The 13,809-nt window shown below is 42.2% G+C and overlaps 1 protein-coding gene across 1 annotated transcript; it reads left to right on the top strand.

Moving 5' to 3' along the window:
- Positions 1-470: 470 nt before the first annotated feature.
- hmgcs1 (3-hydroxy-3-methylglutaryl-CoA synthase 1 (soluble)) lies at positions 471-7,246 on the top strand. Its single transcript, XM_079235375.1, has 9 exons — positions 471-921; positions 1,146-1,271; positions 1,756-1,920; positions 2,781-2,949; positions 3,611-3,781; positions 4,170-4,276; positions 4,400-4,525; positions 5,135-5,292; positions 5,612-7,246. The coding sequence occupies exons 1-9, from the start codon at positions 474-476 to the stop codon at positions 5,687-5,689; spliced, it is 1,548 nt and encodes a 515-aa protein (XP_079091501.1). The 5' UTR covers positions 471-473; the 3' UTR covers positions 5,690-7,246.
- The last annotated feature ends 6,563 nt before the right edge of the window (positions 7,247-13,809 follow it).

Here is a 13,809-nt window from a genome sequence, read left to right as displayed (position 1 = left end):
TCGGTTCGTATTTAAAGTAACGTTAAAGCAGAATAGTGTCTCAACCACCACAATAAGTGTCATTCTACTAGTGATATGGCTAACATGCTAGATGTTGGTCAGTGTTTTCTTTAACATTGCCAGATAGCTAACCTTACATTAGCTAAGAAACGCAAGATATCTTGGCTAACAGTGGAACAATGTCTCAACCATATTTACATGTCTAATGTTGCTTTGCGACTCCAATGTCCTTCAGTTGACTGTGAGGTTCTCAAACAGTAACTTAGTTTTCTGTTAACATGTACAAAAGGCGAACAAGTGAATTTGTTTACTGAAGCACCTGAACAAACAAACACTGGTTCCCACTTTTACATCAGGAGCACTAATTGGCTCTAACATTGTCGACAAATCCAAAGTTGTAGTATTCCAACACACAACCTATTCATCAAATGAATATAATGCTGAACCTGAAACCTCTACTCAACCCATTCAGGATGCCAGGATCAGCACCAATCAGTTGCTTAGGACCATGGCCCAAAGATGTAGGTATCATTGCTATGGAACTGTACTTCCCATCCCAGTTTGTGGACCAGGCCGAGCTGGAGCAGTTAGACGGTGTAACAGCTGGTAAATACACTGTGGGCCTGGGCCAAGCTCGCATGGGCTTCTGCTCAGATCGCGAGGACATCAACTCTTTGTGCCTCACGGTGGTGCAGAGGTTGATGGAGAGAAACGGTCTGTCCTATGACAGTGTGGGTCGACTGGAGGTCGGCACAGAGACCATCATTGACAAGTCCAAGTCTGTCAAGACCGTCTTAATGCAGCTATTTGAGGACTCTGGCAATACAGATGTGGAGGGCATTGACACCACAAACGCCTGCTATGGGGGTACGGCTGCACTCTTCAACGCTGTCAACTGGGTGGAGTCCAGCTCATGGGATGGTGAGTGAATATTTTTTTCCTCCCGTTGATCGATTCATTATATAGTCTATGAAATATCAGAAGTGTAGAAGTTTTCATTCAGTGTACTTGTATAGAATGGGTTGCTGCAACAGTCTTGTACCACTGTGCTGATGATTACATTTTAGAGAAGAGACTTGTGTGTATATGTATGTTTGGATACATATAATAAACGTGCTTGACATTTTCCTTTTCCTTTTCTGCAGGGCGTTATGCTCTGGTTGTAGCGGGGGACATTGCTGTCTACGCCACAGGAAGTGCCCGGCCTACGGGAGGTGCCGGTGCAGTGGCCATGCTGGTCGGGCCTAACGCTCCTATGGCCTTTGAACGAGGTCAGCTATGTGATAACTGTGTGCTGTGCACAACTTGTCAGGCGGCACTCTTCAATGATTGACATTATAGTAAGACCCCATTGTTATTTAGCCAATCCCATCATCCAAATGCTGATTAAATCAATTTACTTTTAATCTTATCTGCTTTTAAGCACATAAAACAAGGTTGTCAGAAATTTGGAAGGAACATGTGATTAAGAGCCAGGCTATCTGTCATCTAAAGTCTGTCTTCTATAATTTTTATTTTGGGACATGTGACTTTAACAATGTGCATTGGATAGTTGATTTATTGTATGTGTTGAACTATACATCAAAATACCAGACACTATCTCAGTCATTCTCTGAAAGCTTATAAACCGCAATATAAAAGTAAATCTGTGAAAAGATTTGTAAAGCTTAGTGGAAATGGTGCAGCCATACACACACATAATGAGCTCTACATAATATAGGAGTTGAATTGAGCCAACTGCTATTTTTGGTGCAGGTCTGCGAGGAACCCACATGCAGCATGCATATGACTTCTACAAGCCAGACCTGATGTCCGAGTATCCGGTGGTGGACGGCAAGCTGTCGATAGAGTGCTACCTGAGTGCCTTGGACCGCTGCTACTCTGTGTATCGCAACAAGATCCACGCACAGTGGCAAAGAGGTGGGTTAAAGCTGATCTGAGTAAAAACACTGCAGACCACAGATTGGTCAGAGAGAATCAGCAAATTAATGACAGCGCGATTTAAAGAAACAAAGAAAAAAACCCGCAATAAATAATAAAGAGGTTCCTCTGTTTGGTTGCAGATGAAACAATCTGCTTGTTCTTCTTTACCTGGTGTATTTGTTAGTCACAGTACCTTCTGTTGGAAAGGTGCTGTTGCTGTCATGTGGAGGGCCTGGTCCGATAAGAGCCTGATTAGTTAAGAGGGTTTAGGACGTTACCTGTGCTCAAGAGTTTACCTAAGTTCAGTGACCATAAATTAGTTTAATGAGATGAGCCTTTAACCTAATGTATCAACAATGTACAGTATCTGAGAACACTTATAGTATTTATGGACATTTCCAGCTCTTCTCTCTGGGCTTGCTCTAATGGGCTGCGTTTCCATGGTGGCACAGAGATGTTTCACATCAGCTCTTTGACGTGTTGGTGTGTTCCTCACCTTGAAATGAGCTTCGTCACCTTGGTATTTAGTATGTAGCGCATGGTGCAAATGTGGGAGGAGAGGTGCGACACCATGTGCATGCAGATATAGCAGATATAGCAGATAAAGATAAAGCACAGCAAGGTGTATTTAAATTAACATTGTTCTCTTTGCAATCGTGTCAATGAAATGGAACCCAGTGTGTTACACATTCTTGAGATCGTGCAAAAAAAGTAACAAGCTAATTATTATTATTATTTCTTCTTCTCCTTCTTCTTCTTCTTCTTCTTCTTCTTCTTCTTCTTTTTCTTCTTCTTCTTCTTCTTCTTCTTCTTCTTCTTCTTCTTCTTCTTCTTCTTCTTCTTCTTCTTCTTCACAGAGGGTTCAGAAAAGCGTTTCAGCCTGGACGACTTTGACCATCTCGTCTTCCATTCTCCATACTGCAAGCTGGTGCAGAAGTCGTTGGCTAGACTGATGATGAATGACTTTCTAAATCACCCCAGCCCCAACACTGAGACGGGACCCTTCACAGGCCTCGATGCCTTCAGGTACACGCCGAATAAAACAGCTGGACAGCAGACAGGGCTTTGGTCCTTTCATTAAAGTCTTTCTTTAAAGGGTCACTTTCCCCACATTACTGTACAGTCAGCTCATTGGACACACACAGACATTAAGTCCCCTTATCTCTCACCATTTTATACATTCAGTCATCAGTTGACACATGTCAGACATAGAACATATTGGTCACATGGGTTCAGTGGTTGTTTGACTTCATTTAAAAACTTTATTCTCCTGCTAACTTCTTCATGTTCCTCCATCTCTGCCTACACCACCATCTTGACTCTTCACTTAGTGCTCACTCGCTTCATAAGATATTATTATATATTTTTACTGTTTTAATAAACTTTAAATTCTTCTTGCATGAAAGTCTAATATACACTTTTCTCTGCATGTGGAAAGTATTTCCCAATGACTTAACTTACCACATTACTTTAATCTTCACACATTTCCTCCTAATCCTCCAAATGCAACATTTTGAAAGTTCTTCATCCCTCAACATATGACCTTAAATCGTAGAATCGTCCGTAGAATCGCAATATTCCACTAATCAAAGAGTTTTTCTTTCTTCGCCATGTGGCAAAAGTACAACCTAGTTATTCTATGACAACACCAGTATTTTGATGAATGGTATGTGTGTTTGAATGATAGAGATGTACGACCGGAAGAGACCTACTTTGACCGGGATGTGGAGAAGGCCTTTATGAAGGCCAGTGCAGATCTGTTTGAGAAGAAGACCAAGCCCTCCCTACTGATCTCCAACCAGAACGGAAACATGTACACCCCCTCCGTCTACGGCTGCCTGGCATCCCTCATTGCAGAGTAAGTCTCAGTCTCTGACTTTTTTTTATTCAATCATTTACTGTATTTGATCACAAAAGATGAAAACGCCTCAAAACAAAAGCACAGGAAAACAAAGCATTTCTAGATTCGGTAGAAATGAGAGCAGAGCCTAACGGGACCCATTCACGGGCAACAAAGGTCACTGGAGAGCGGTGACATTGCTGTTTACCTAATACGACCAGCTCAAAAGATTATTTTGACACATCCTGCAGCTAATTGTAAGGCGAGATGACTGGTGAGATCTTCAAACAACAGTAAATTGTTACTCTTTATACAGTTTATTGCATCTCAACTGTTCTGGGACGTCACTGGTGGGGCTTAATGAACTGGTTGAAACAATTGGTGTTTGTCTTTCTCTGTCTTGCAGGCACACACCTTCACAGTTGGCAGGACAGAGGATTGGACTTTTCTCTTACGGTTCAGGATTTGCTGCTACTCTGTATTCTGTCAGAGTCACACAGGACCACACACCTGGTGAGTCAGCCACGGTTCAGTTCCCCTGTGTGATGGGGATGAAATTACAACCTGGAGTCATTATAAGCTGTAGAAACTAACAGAAGGTGTGTTCTTCCATGGGATTAATTGACTTTGTTTCAGGATCTGGTCTGGAGAAACTTATGTCCAGCCTGAGTGACCTGAAGGTCCGACTAGACTCGAGACAGAAGGTTTCGCCTGCTGTCTTCTCTGAGAACATGAAGCTGAGAGAAGAGACTCACCACCTTGGTATGACCTGGCCGTCACTGCTGCTCATGTTTGATTCTGAAGGACACGTTTCAACTGCTTGTTTACAGTGACCGTCACAAGTCTGGCAGGAAGTAAAGCTCTTAGAATCTCCCTAAAACAATGGATGCTCAATTTCCCTGGGTGCTGATTAGAGATGCAACAGCATCTGGGTGCTGTAGACGCCTTTGCCTCCTGATTGAGAATTATTCAATTTTGACGGAGCATTTCTATTTTAACCGGCGCAGCTTTTCTAGCCTTTACGACACTCGTTCAGCGGTCCAGGAAACACAATGAGCAATTACATGCAATGTAAATCATCACACGCAATGCCAATCAAATATGTGGCATAACTCTTTTGAAATCTAGGAATGTGTCCCAGCATCATGGCTTGATTTGAGATGAGATATTCATACAGAAGGGTTAATGGTCCATAGTGGGCCCATAGGTGGAATGCATTTATCAATGGGTGTACTGGCCCAAACTCCGCTACATGAGCCTTGAGATGGTGTCAGCACTGACTAACAGGATTTCAGTTGATATTTGGAATCCTGCATCTCTCGCTGCTTGCCATCACGGTGAACATATTTTATTTTCAATCTGTCCCCACAGCCAGCTACGTCCCTCGAGGGCCAGTGGAGGATCTGTTCCCAGGGACATGGTACCTGACACGGATAGATGACAAGCACCGTAGGGAATATGCCCGAAGACCTCTGGACCATGACCTGGAATCAGAGCCAGAACTTGTTCGCTCCAGCACTGCCACCGAGGTACAGAAGGCTTAAACCTTTGGACAGTTTGCTACTTTGAACATGATATCTACTGTAGATCAAAGGAACCACGATCTGGGCACACGGTGACATCACTATCAAGTCTTAAAAACACTTAATTACATTAATCACATGCTTGGAATTTGACCTCTGTAAAAGTGCCGAAATGTTCGGGACGAGGGTTATAGCAGTGGACTGTGACATGACTTGTCCTATGGATGTGATTAGTGCTCGTTCATAACGGAGCAGCAGATCGGACTTGGATTTGACCCGAAACCATTTAGTGCTTTGTTAACCAGCAGTTGTTTTCCTCCTCCAGCACGTCCCCAGTCCAGCCAAGAAGATGCCTCGCATCCCTGCAGCCAGCGCCAGCCCAGAGGCTGCCGTCAGCAACTGAGCACTTGGCTTACCTCTGAGAGGTATCAAGGAAACTCTAATAAATAGATAACACTAGAGGTCCGAAGGCTAGTACCCAACAGTGTCCCCTCTGAAAACACCAGACAAACTATATTAGGTTGGAACAGTGTGACACTTCCCATCATGCCCCTGTCGTCCACATGTAATACTGTCGGACAGTAAACTCCATATTTGACCACAGAATCTATTTTGATCACGATAATCAATTGTTTTAGCAATCCTTCATTTCAATGTTAACATTTGTACATATTTTCCTTTTGCGTTCATGCAAAAAGGAACGTTTATATCTGGGAGAAGCACAGGCAGATGTTTGCATAGATTATTGCTGATGTCGAGTAAAACGAGCAGTCTTTCTACTGGCAGCTGGCAGCCAGTGACGGGAAGAGGAAATGGACATAATTATGTGGTTGCAGGCCTCCTGCTGATTAAAAGATCAAAGGGAAGTGTGCCTCAACTGTGTTAATGTTTGAAAAAGTGCTGACGCCACAGCAACCCAGCGTGAGACGGAGCGCATACCCCACTCTGCTCTTTGTGTTCAATACCTCAGTTTTCTATGAAAAGATGTGGTTCGCTTTCTACAGGACTCTGCAGGTTCCTCATGTGAACCTATGACCACACATCAGGAACAGTGAAATAAGTCAAGACTCCACAGAGAGCTTCACAGGGTGGAGTCTCTTTTCCAACATTCTCCCACACAGAAGAAGTTAACCGTCCCACACTTGATGAGAATCCTCAACACTTGTGTTCCATGTTGCGCCGAAGCTGTTCTGGATAACACCAGTCATGTATTGCCATGAAAAGCCTCAACCCATTGAGTGTGGAGCTACTGCTGTTCTCCGTCAGCTTTACGCAAGCTTCCGAAGTCATTGTGATTGTTTTCAAAGTCTCTCCAGAGACCGCTTGAGTAGATGCACGGCAACATTGTCATGAAATAGTTTGTAACTCTTAATAATTGAATTAACAAATGGTTGATTAATCTATGAATACAGGATAAATCATTGAACTCATTTATGAAGCAAACTTCCTATGGTTTCAGTGTCTCTTGTTAGAAAACAACCAGATTTTCACTGTATTCCTTTTAATGTTTTTACAGACCAGATGATTAATTAGAAGACACAAGTAGTGTCTTTGAGTCGCTCCCACCACATGTACAGTAACGGTTCTTAATTATGAACAAAGAGAAAGCAGCAAGTTGAAAAATGTTGTAATTTTTTTGTCATGTTTTACAGTCGTCATGCGTGTCTTCTTGTAGTGAGAGGTCAACATCAGTGGGTTTAGACTTTTCTCAAAAGTGATAACAGAAAGACATTACACTGTTGTCATCCTTAAAAGTGCAAAATGTCTTTTCAGCTGTGACTAAAACACATTCCTAGATTACAAAAAAGATTTTTGCAATTTACCACCCTTTGGGAAACCTACAGTCCTTCACTAAGAATAGAGATACATATAGCAATTTTAAAACTTACATTTTATTTTTCTTCATTTTTTGATAATTCTGTTGTTTTTGTCTTCATGCACAAAATAAATATTTTTGCAAGGGGAGTTTTATTTTTCGGAAGTTGAAACACAGGTCCTATAATGAGTATAATAATAAATGAAAGTAGCCGAAGTACAGACACTCAATCCCTTAAGGCCAAATATCCCCATAGAAAACCAATAAAACCACAATGTTTGACTCTGTGGCCATCAAAGCATAAAATCATTGATTATATCATATCAAGCTTACAATCTAGAGCCCTGGCTTCAACATTGTACTTGTACTATTTTCCACCAATTGAACTATTTTCTTATGTTTGCTTTATATGGGGTAAAATATGCTATTCTTCTGGTGTCCACTAGCCTCATCACTGCTGTAAAATAGAGCATTGCAGTATTTGATGCAGTGCATCAAAATATGTGTTGTTGATCACTGACATATCCCAGACTGTGAAATAAAATCACTTAGTATCCTGATTTTTTGTGTGTAACTTTTCTTAAGGGCTTGATATTCTGAAAATGAATGCATATCCAGGCAACTTGTTTAAAGTATGTAAGGGGTTAGGTTTATGCTGCAAATAGACACATCTGCCCCCAGTCCAAACAGACTCACTGCTCCAGCCAGCGGCAGCAGTGTGTCAGGTCCACCAAGCTGAGAACAACAGTGTGAGACAACAGCTCTGCAATGAATCCTCCATCCAGCTGCCAATCACTTTTTAGTGGTGGTGTTGACGCTGCAGATGTTTCTAACATTTTGTTCTCCCTTTTATATCAATGAGGGCACAGACTGATTATTCAACACCTCTTCTATAATGCAGAATGACCATGATGTTGAATCTCCACCTCTAAAATAACAGATTCAATGCTATGTATCTATATGGAGAAAATGTTATTTTGAATGTTTATGCCCCACCAAACTCACCACCACATTTTTTTTTAAACAGGTTTCCTGAATTGACTCTTCTTATACTAAATGTCTAAATATCATTATTGGGGGATATTGGAACAATATCTAAAATTCTAATCTCGATAGATCCCCCCCAGGCGAAAGTTCTAAAACGATTGTAAAAACAACGAATGAACGGGGATGGGTAGATGCATGGCGATTAAAGAACCCACAACAAAATACTTTACTTTCTACTCAAATCTCCATAACTCTTACTCTAGGCTAGATTATTCCTCATTCCACGCACATTAGCATCAGGATTGGCTCAATTCACATCTCAGACCACGCCCCGATTACTCTCATTTTAACTTTGCAAAGCCCGGTACACACCTATAGATGGCAACGCAATAAGGCCATTTTATCAGACCCAGAATTGTGCCACTACATCAGGAAAGAGCTTTCTGTGTTTTTGGAAATTTATGACGATGGTTCTGTAAAACCCTCAATACTCTGGGAAACAACTAAAGCATTTTTGAGGGGGCTAATTATTTCATTTTGTAGTGGAAAGAAGAAGAAAATATTATCTGAACAGGAAAACCTGGAGGCAGAATTACTAAACTGTGAACAGACAAACTATTCAACTAAAGAAAACTACGGAACAAATATTATTGTAAGGACCGCTCTTAATATTTTAATATCCCAACAAGCCGAGAAAGTATTATTTTCTAAAAAGCAAAAGTTGTATGAATATGGGAACAAACCAATTAAATTTACTTGAATAATCACAAAAGCCATAATTCGGTCTCGTGTCTGAAAGACTTGAACAGAAAACGTTGTTTTAAATCTGAAGAGAATAATGACATATTTACAAATTACTATAAATGATATACATCAGAAATACAATAAAAGTGACTCAAATAAACGGCTACTTGGAACATTTAAACCTATCACAAATGAATGAGCAACAACAACAGGCTTTGAATAAACCAATTACATTTGCAGAGATACAGGAAGCTATCAATGACATCCCCTCTGGGAAAGCAGCTGGCCCAGATGGCTTTCCTCCAGAAATATATAGAATTTAAAGATATTTTTATTCCACTCTTAAGTAAAATGTACGAAAACTAGCTAAATCAACACAGATGGCTGCAATGACCTTAATACCAAAGCAAGGGAAGAACCCAGAAGAGCCCTCTTCATATGACCAATTAGGTTGCGAGGTGTGGAAAACAAAAGCTTTTAGTTAAAAGACTCGACCCTATCCTCCCCCCCTCATTGGGCCTGATCAGACAGGATTTGTGCAAGGTCGTCATTCTTATACTAATGTGCGCTTATTGGGGGTCATTCAACATGTCAAAAACAATCCTCTAGAATCTATGGTCTCCTCAGATGCTTAGAAAGCGTTCAATCTGGGCGGCTGTAGCTCATGGGGATGAGTGGTCGTCCTGCAACCACAGGGTCGCCGGCTCGATCCCCAACCTCCCCATGGGTCACATGTTGAAGTGTCCCTAAACAAGACACCCAACCCCAAATTGCGCCCCGGGCCACTGCTCCTTAATACTAAGGATGGGTCAAATGCAGAGAATACATGTCATGTATGTATGTAAAAGTATGTACTATGACAATAATCTAAAAAAATCGAATGGAAATATATCTGCAATGTTTTGGAAAATGATTCCCTTGGCAATACATGTGTAAATTGAGTAAAATGACTGTACTCCTCTCCACAAGCAATGGTTATAGTAATAGCTCGCTTCAACCCGGTTCACTCTTGGCGTGGCACTCGTCAAGGTTGTCCACTGTCCCCACGTCTGTTTCACTTCAGGTGAATGGTATTAACGGTGGGTAAATGGAGCATATTATTTTGTTGATGATATTCTGCTATTTCTCCATAACCCTAAACAATCAATTCCCTCTGTGCTCGAAATACTTGGTGAATTTGGTAGATTCTCTGGCTAAAGGTTCAATGTAAATCAACGCCCTACCACTTGGAGGCAGTAGACACCCGGATAACAGCACAACATTCCATTTCATTTGTCTCACAATGGCTTTAAATGTCTGGGAATCCATATCTCCTACCAACTTGGTGAAGACATGGTGAAAAGTAATCTGGCTCCTATCCTCAAACAGATTAAATTGGATTTACTTTCTTGGCTGGGACTGATAGCTGTTATTAAAATGAATATACTCCTTCAAATTTTGTACCCCTTGCAAAGTAACTTTTTTAAGGATTTGCACAAGACCATATCGCTGAGATGACATTTAGCCCCGTTGAGTCAAAGCCCGTAGACCAGAAGGAGAACATGAGCACCCAAAACTGTCCGCCTCCCCAGCTTGCTGCTTCCTTCTTCTCACTGTCAGAGGATGTTTAGGAGCTGCTGCTGGTTCTGGACCCAGGCTGTTTGGGGTTGCTGCTCCTGCTGGAAAACTGTTGAAGGTCGATGAGAATAGTCTCCTGGGGAGGGTCTCTTCTGAGCACCATGTGAGTGTCATATATCATTGTGTCCCTCCAACATGCAGAACAGGCTCCGTCTATCATCACCGATGAACTTGGTTACTATCCCTTTTCCAACATTATTTTTTGAAATTCCTTAAATTTCATGTGGAGTGACGTTATTTCTCTTTGATTGGACCCATGATTTTTTTCAAATCCTCTGTCGGGTATTCTTTGGTTGATTTGATTCAGTAAACCATATTATTTTGGGAAACACAACTCCATCCATTCATTGTCATTCCACTCATCAGAGGTCGTTCCCCTATACCTATGCTCTCCGGGCTCTTACTGGGGAACTGCAAGGCGTTCCCATGCCAAATTCCAGAGCTGTAAAAGTAATGATGGAAGAGTGAGATGATGAAGAGGAGCTCCTGTCCCTGGAGAATTAATTAGATTGCTGTTGTAACAGGATGTGAGGTACCAATCTTCATGCTGATGTCCAATACAAATTCTGCTGCGTCCTAATTGAATAATTGAATGATACAAAGACCGTGCTCACAATAGTTATCTCTTGAAATTAAACCATTTTAATAAAGACTACAATTATGTTTTATCATCAGGGTTCATACACATTTTGACCAATGGATTTCCATGACTTTAAACCAAATTTCCATGACCAAACATTTTGTGAAATCTCATGAAAAACATTTTTTTTCATGTTGTGTAAACATGAAAAAGTGAGTAAATGTAGTATTGAAACTATAACAATGAGAATACAAAGCATACAGTAAACCTTAAATGACTCGAATGAATGAGAGACAATAGTGTTATTAAAAGAATAAACATTTATATAGATGCCTGTATGTATGCCTGCTTATATTTTGAGCGTCTTTTTTTTAAAAGCATATACATGCTTATTTATTATTATTTCAAACTGGGCGTAATTGAACATCATGAACACATGAATATAACACATTTCCATGACTTTTTTCAAGGACTTTTCCAGGCCTGGAAATAACCATTTTTAAAATTCCATGACTTTTCCAGGTTTTCCATGACCGTAAGAAACCTGTATCATGTTTTTGCCAAAGGAGAGTCATCATGGCTGAGCCCGCCGTCTGCCACAGAGCAGCAGTACTCTGACATGTAGCAGCAGTACACTGACATGTAGCAGCAGTACACTGACATGTAGCAGCAGTACACTGAAATGTAGCAGCAGTACACTGACATGTAGCAGCAGTACACTGACATGTAGCAGCAGTACACTGAAATGTAGCAGCAGTACACTGACATGTAGCAGCAGTACACTGAAATGTCCACGGAAGTGCGACACCTCCCCGCGGCAGCGACGCGGCCCGCCAGGGTGGAGTTTAAGCAGCAGCACTGTGAGAGCGGATAGGGAGGGGAACTCAGAAGAAGTCGCTATCTGGCAATTCCCCTTTGCTCCAAACCTCGCTCTCTATCCGGAATAACCCAAACACCTTCAACTATTTTGGTTTTCAAAGTCCAAGGGGCCGCCGGGCGGGAGTGGATTCACGCGCGCAGGTCAGGCTGAATGTTGTTGTTTTTATAGTTTTTTTTGCTTTGAAAAGTTTTCACCATTCTAACAAGAAGTCCTTGACGTCAGCATTAGACTCGACGTGGGAGCGAGAAAACTCCCGAAAAGTAATTTACGCAGTTTAGGCCGCAGTTCAAACGACCGTGTATGTGAAGCCCTGCTAGTGAATGAACTTATAGGAAGCGACGTGCTGGTAAGTAACACACGCCACACAGACAGACAGACAGACAGCGAAATATGCCCCACGCACGCACACACACACACACACGCACACACACACACACACACACACACACACACACACACACACACACACACACACACACACACACACACACACACACACACAGCTCAATGTCCTGTGGGCTCTTGAGGAACATGCAGTGATGTGTCCAAGTTTCCGTAGAGTGAGTCTGGCATTCTGAAGAGGTGACGGGTCGAGCGTTGACTAATGTTGCTGTGTCAAAGTTCCGAATGTTCAGGAGCTGCCGTCTCGACCCCGTTCGGCTCGGCGCTGACCTCCAGCAGCCGTTCCGCTGCATAACCCTCCTTGTGTTCAGACCCGGTCCCCGGACCTCTGGGTCCAGACTAGCTCACATGTGACCGTCTGTCGGTTCCGTTCGCTCTGGCTGCACAGGGCCGAGCGCTGGGCGTGTTACACCGCGAGCAGGAAAAGGTAGCCTCCGGGTGCAAATTCTTCCACCTCTGTGATGTGGCGGTGTGCGACAGAATGGAGGAGTTTGCATAGAGACGTGTTTACTCCGAGCAATAAACCTCTGTCAGTAGTGGACTAGAAGGCAAGTTCCTCTGTGAAAACCTGGTCTGGGAGGATTCTATAAGGCCTAATAACAGTGTGTACGCGCTTCATGTTGGCACATGTTAGGACTGCCTCCACACGGATGTCCTAAAAGCTCTACTGTAATTCCGCGGTGTTTTTTTATTCTAAATGGCACAGCAGCCTGCGAGTTTACTAGCAGATGACCTACCAGCTCTGTTGTAATAGATGGAGATGCTGGAGAGGTCTAAAAACAGAGCTCTATCAGAAGTTTCTGTCAGCACAGTCTCAAGTCAAGGCTCACATTCTTACATAATAGTTAAAGTCATTGTTTTCCTAAATCTCTGATGATAAAGTAGTTATATGTAATAATAGGAGTTCTTACATGACGCGTGTACAACTATGGTGATCTGGCTCTGTTGTTTGAACATAGAAGATTGGACCCGATGGATGAAAATAGTTTCACCGCACAGAGTTTAACTGTGGACTGCTTCTCTATTCTCAGAAGAAAATTGTGACACAATGTGAGCATGTTTCTGCTTTTTTACATGGAAAGTGTTTATGTTGTCCAACCCTTTCTGTGACTTTCTGAAAGCGACTTCACGCTGTGATTGGAGCTGAGTTGGAGTTACATACATGTTACATACATGTCACTTTAGTGTGATTTGCACCCCCCTTCCCCTCCCCACCTGTTTCTCAGTCTGCCTTCCAGTGTAGCTGTTGAAAATGGTAAACACTTTTCATTTCCGACGTGGACGGACAACATGTCGGTTGATTATTCAAATGCATCAATGATGTACTGAACACATGCAGAGTAGATTTGTTGCAGAACAGAGGGCTCCAACAACACAACACAGGATCATCCGGCTTAAGTGTTGCTGCAACGGGACACAGCGTCATAGGACGTGGTGCTGCATTGGCCAAACACATGCACGCAAAAAAGGCAGTTCATCTCACAGCAGAGGTCATAT

Source organism: Taurulus bubalis (genome assembly GCF_910589615.1).
Source record: "Taurulus bubalis genome assembly, chromosome: 19".
NCBI lineage: Eukaryota > Metazoa > Chordata > Actinopteri > Perciformes > Cottidae > Taurulus > Taurulus bubalis.
Note: the sequence above shows the minus strand (reverse complement) of the source record. Positions and strands in the feature narration are given on the sequence as shown.

What these genes read in the sequence shown, in the direction of transcription:
- hmgcs1 (XM_079235375.1), top strand. Translation starts at nt 474, where the DNA reads ATGCCAGGATCAGCACCAATCAGTTGCTTAGGACCATGGCCCAAAGAT. An exon ending in GGAGTCCAGCTCATGGGATG is followed by an intron (nt 922 to 1,145) that starts GTGAGTGAATAT and finishes CCTTTTCTGCAG; the next exon opens with GGCGTTATGCTCTGGTTGTA. An exon ending in ACAGGCCTCGATGCCTTCAG is followed by an intron (nt 2,950 to 3,610) that starts GTACACGCCGAA and finishes TTTGAATGATAG; the next exon opens with AGATGTACGACCGGAAGAGA.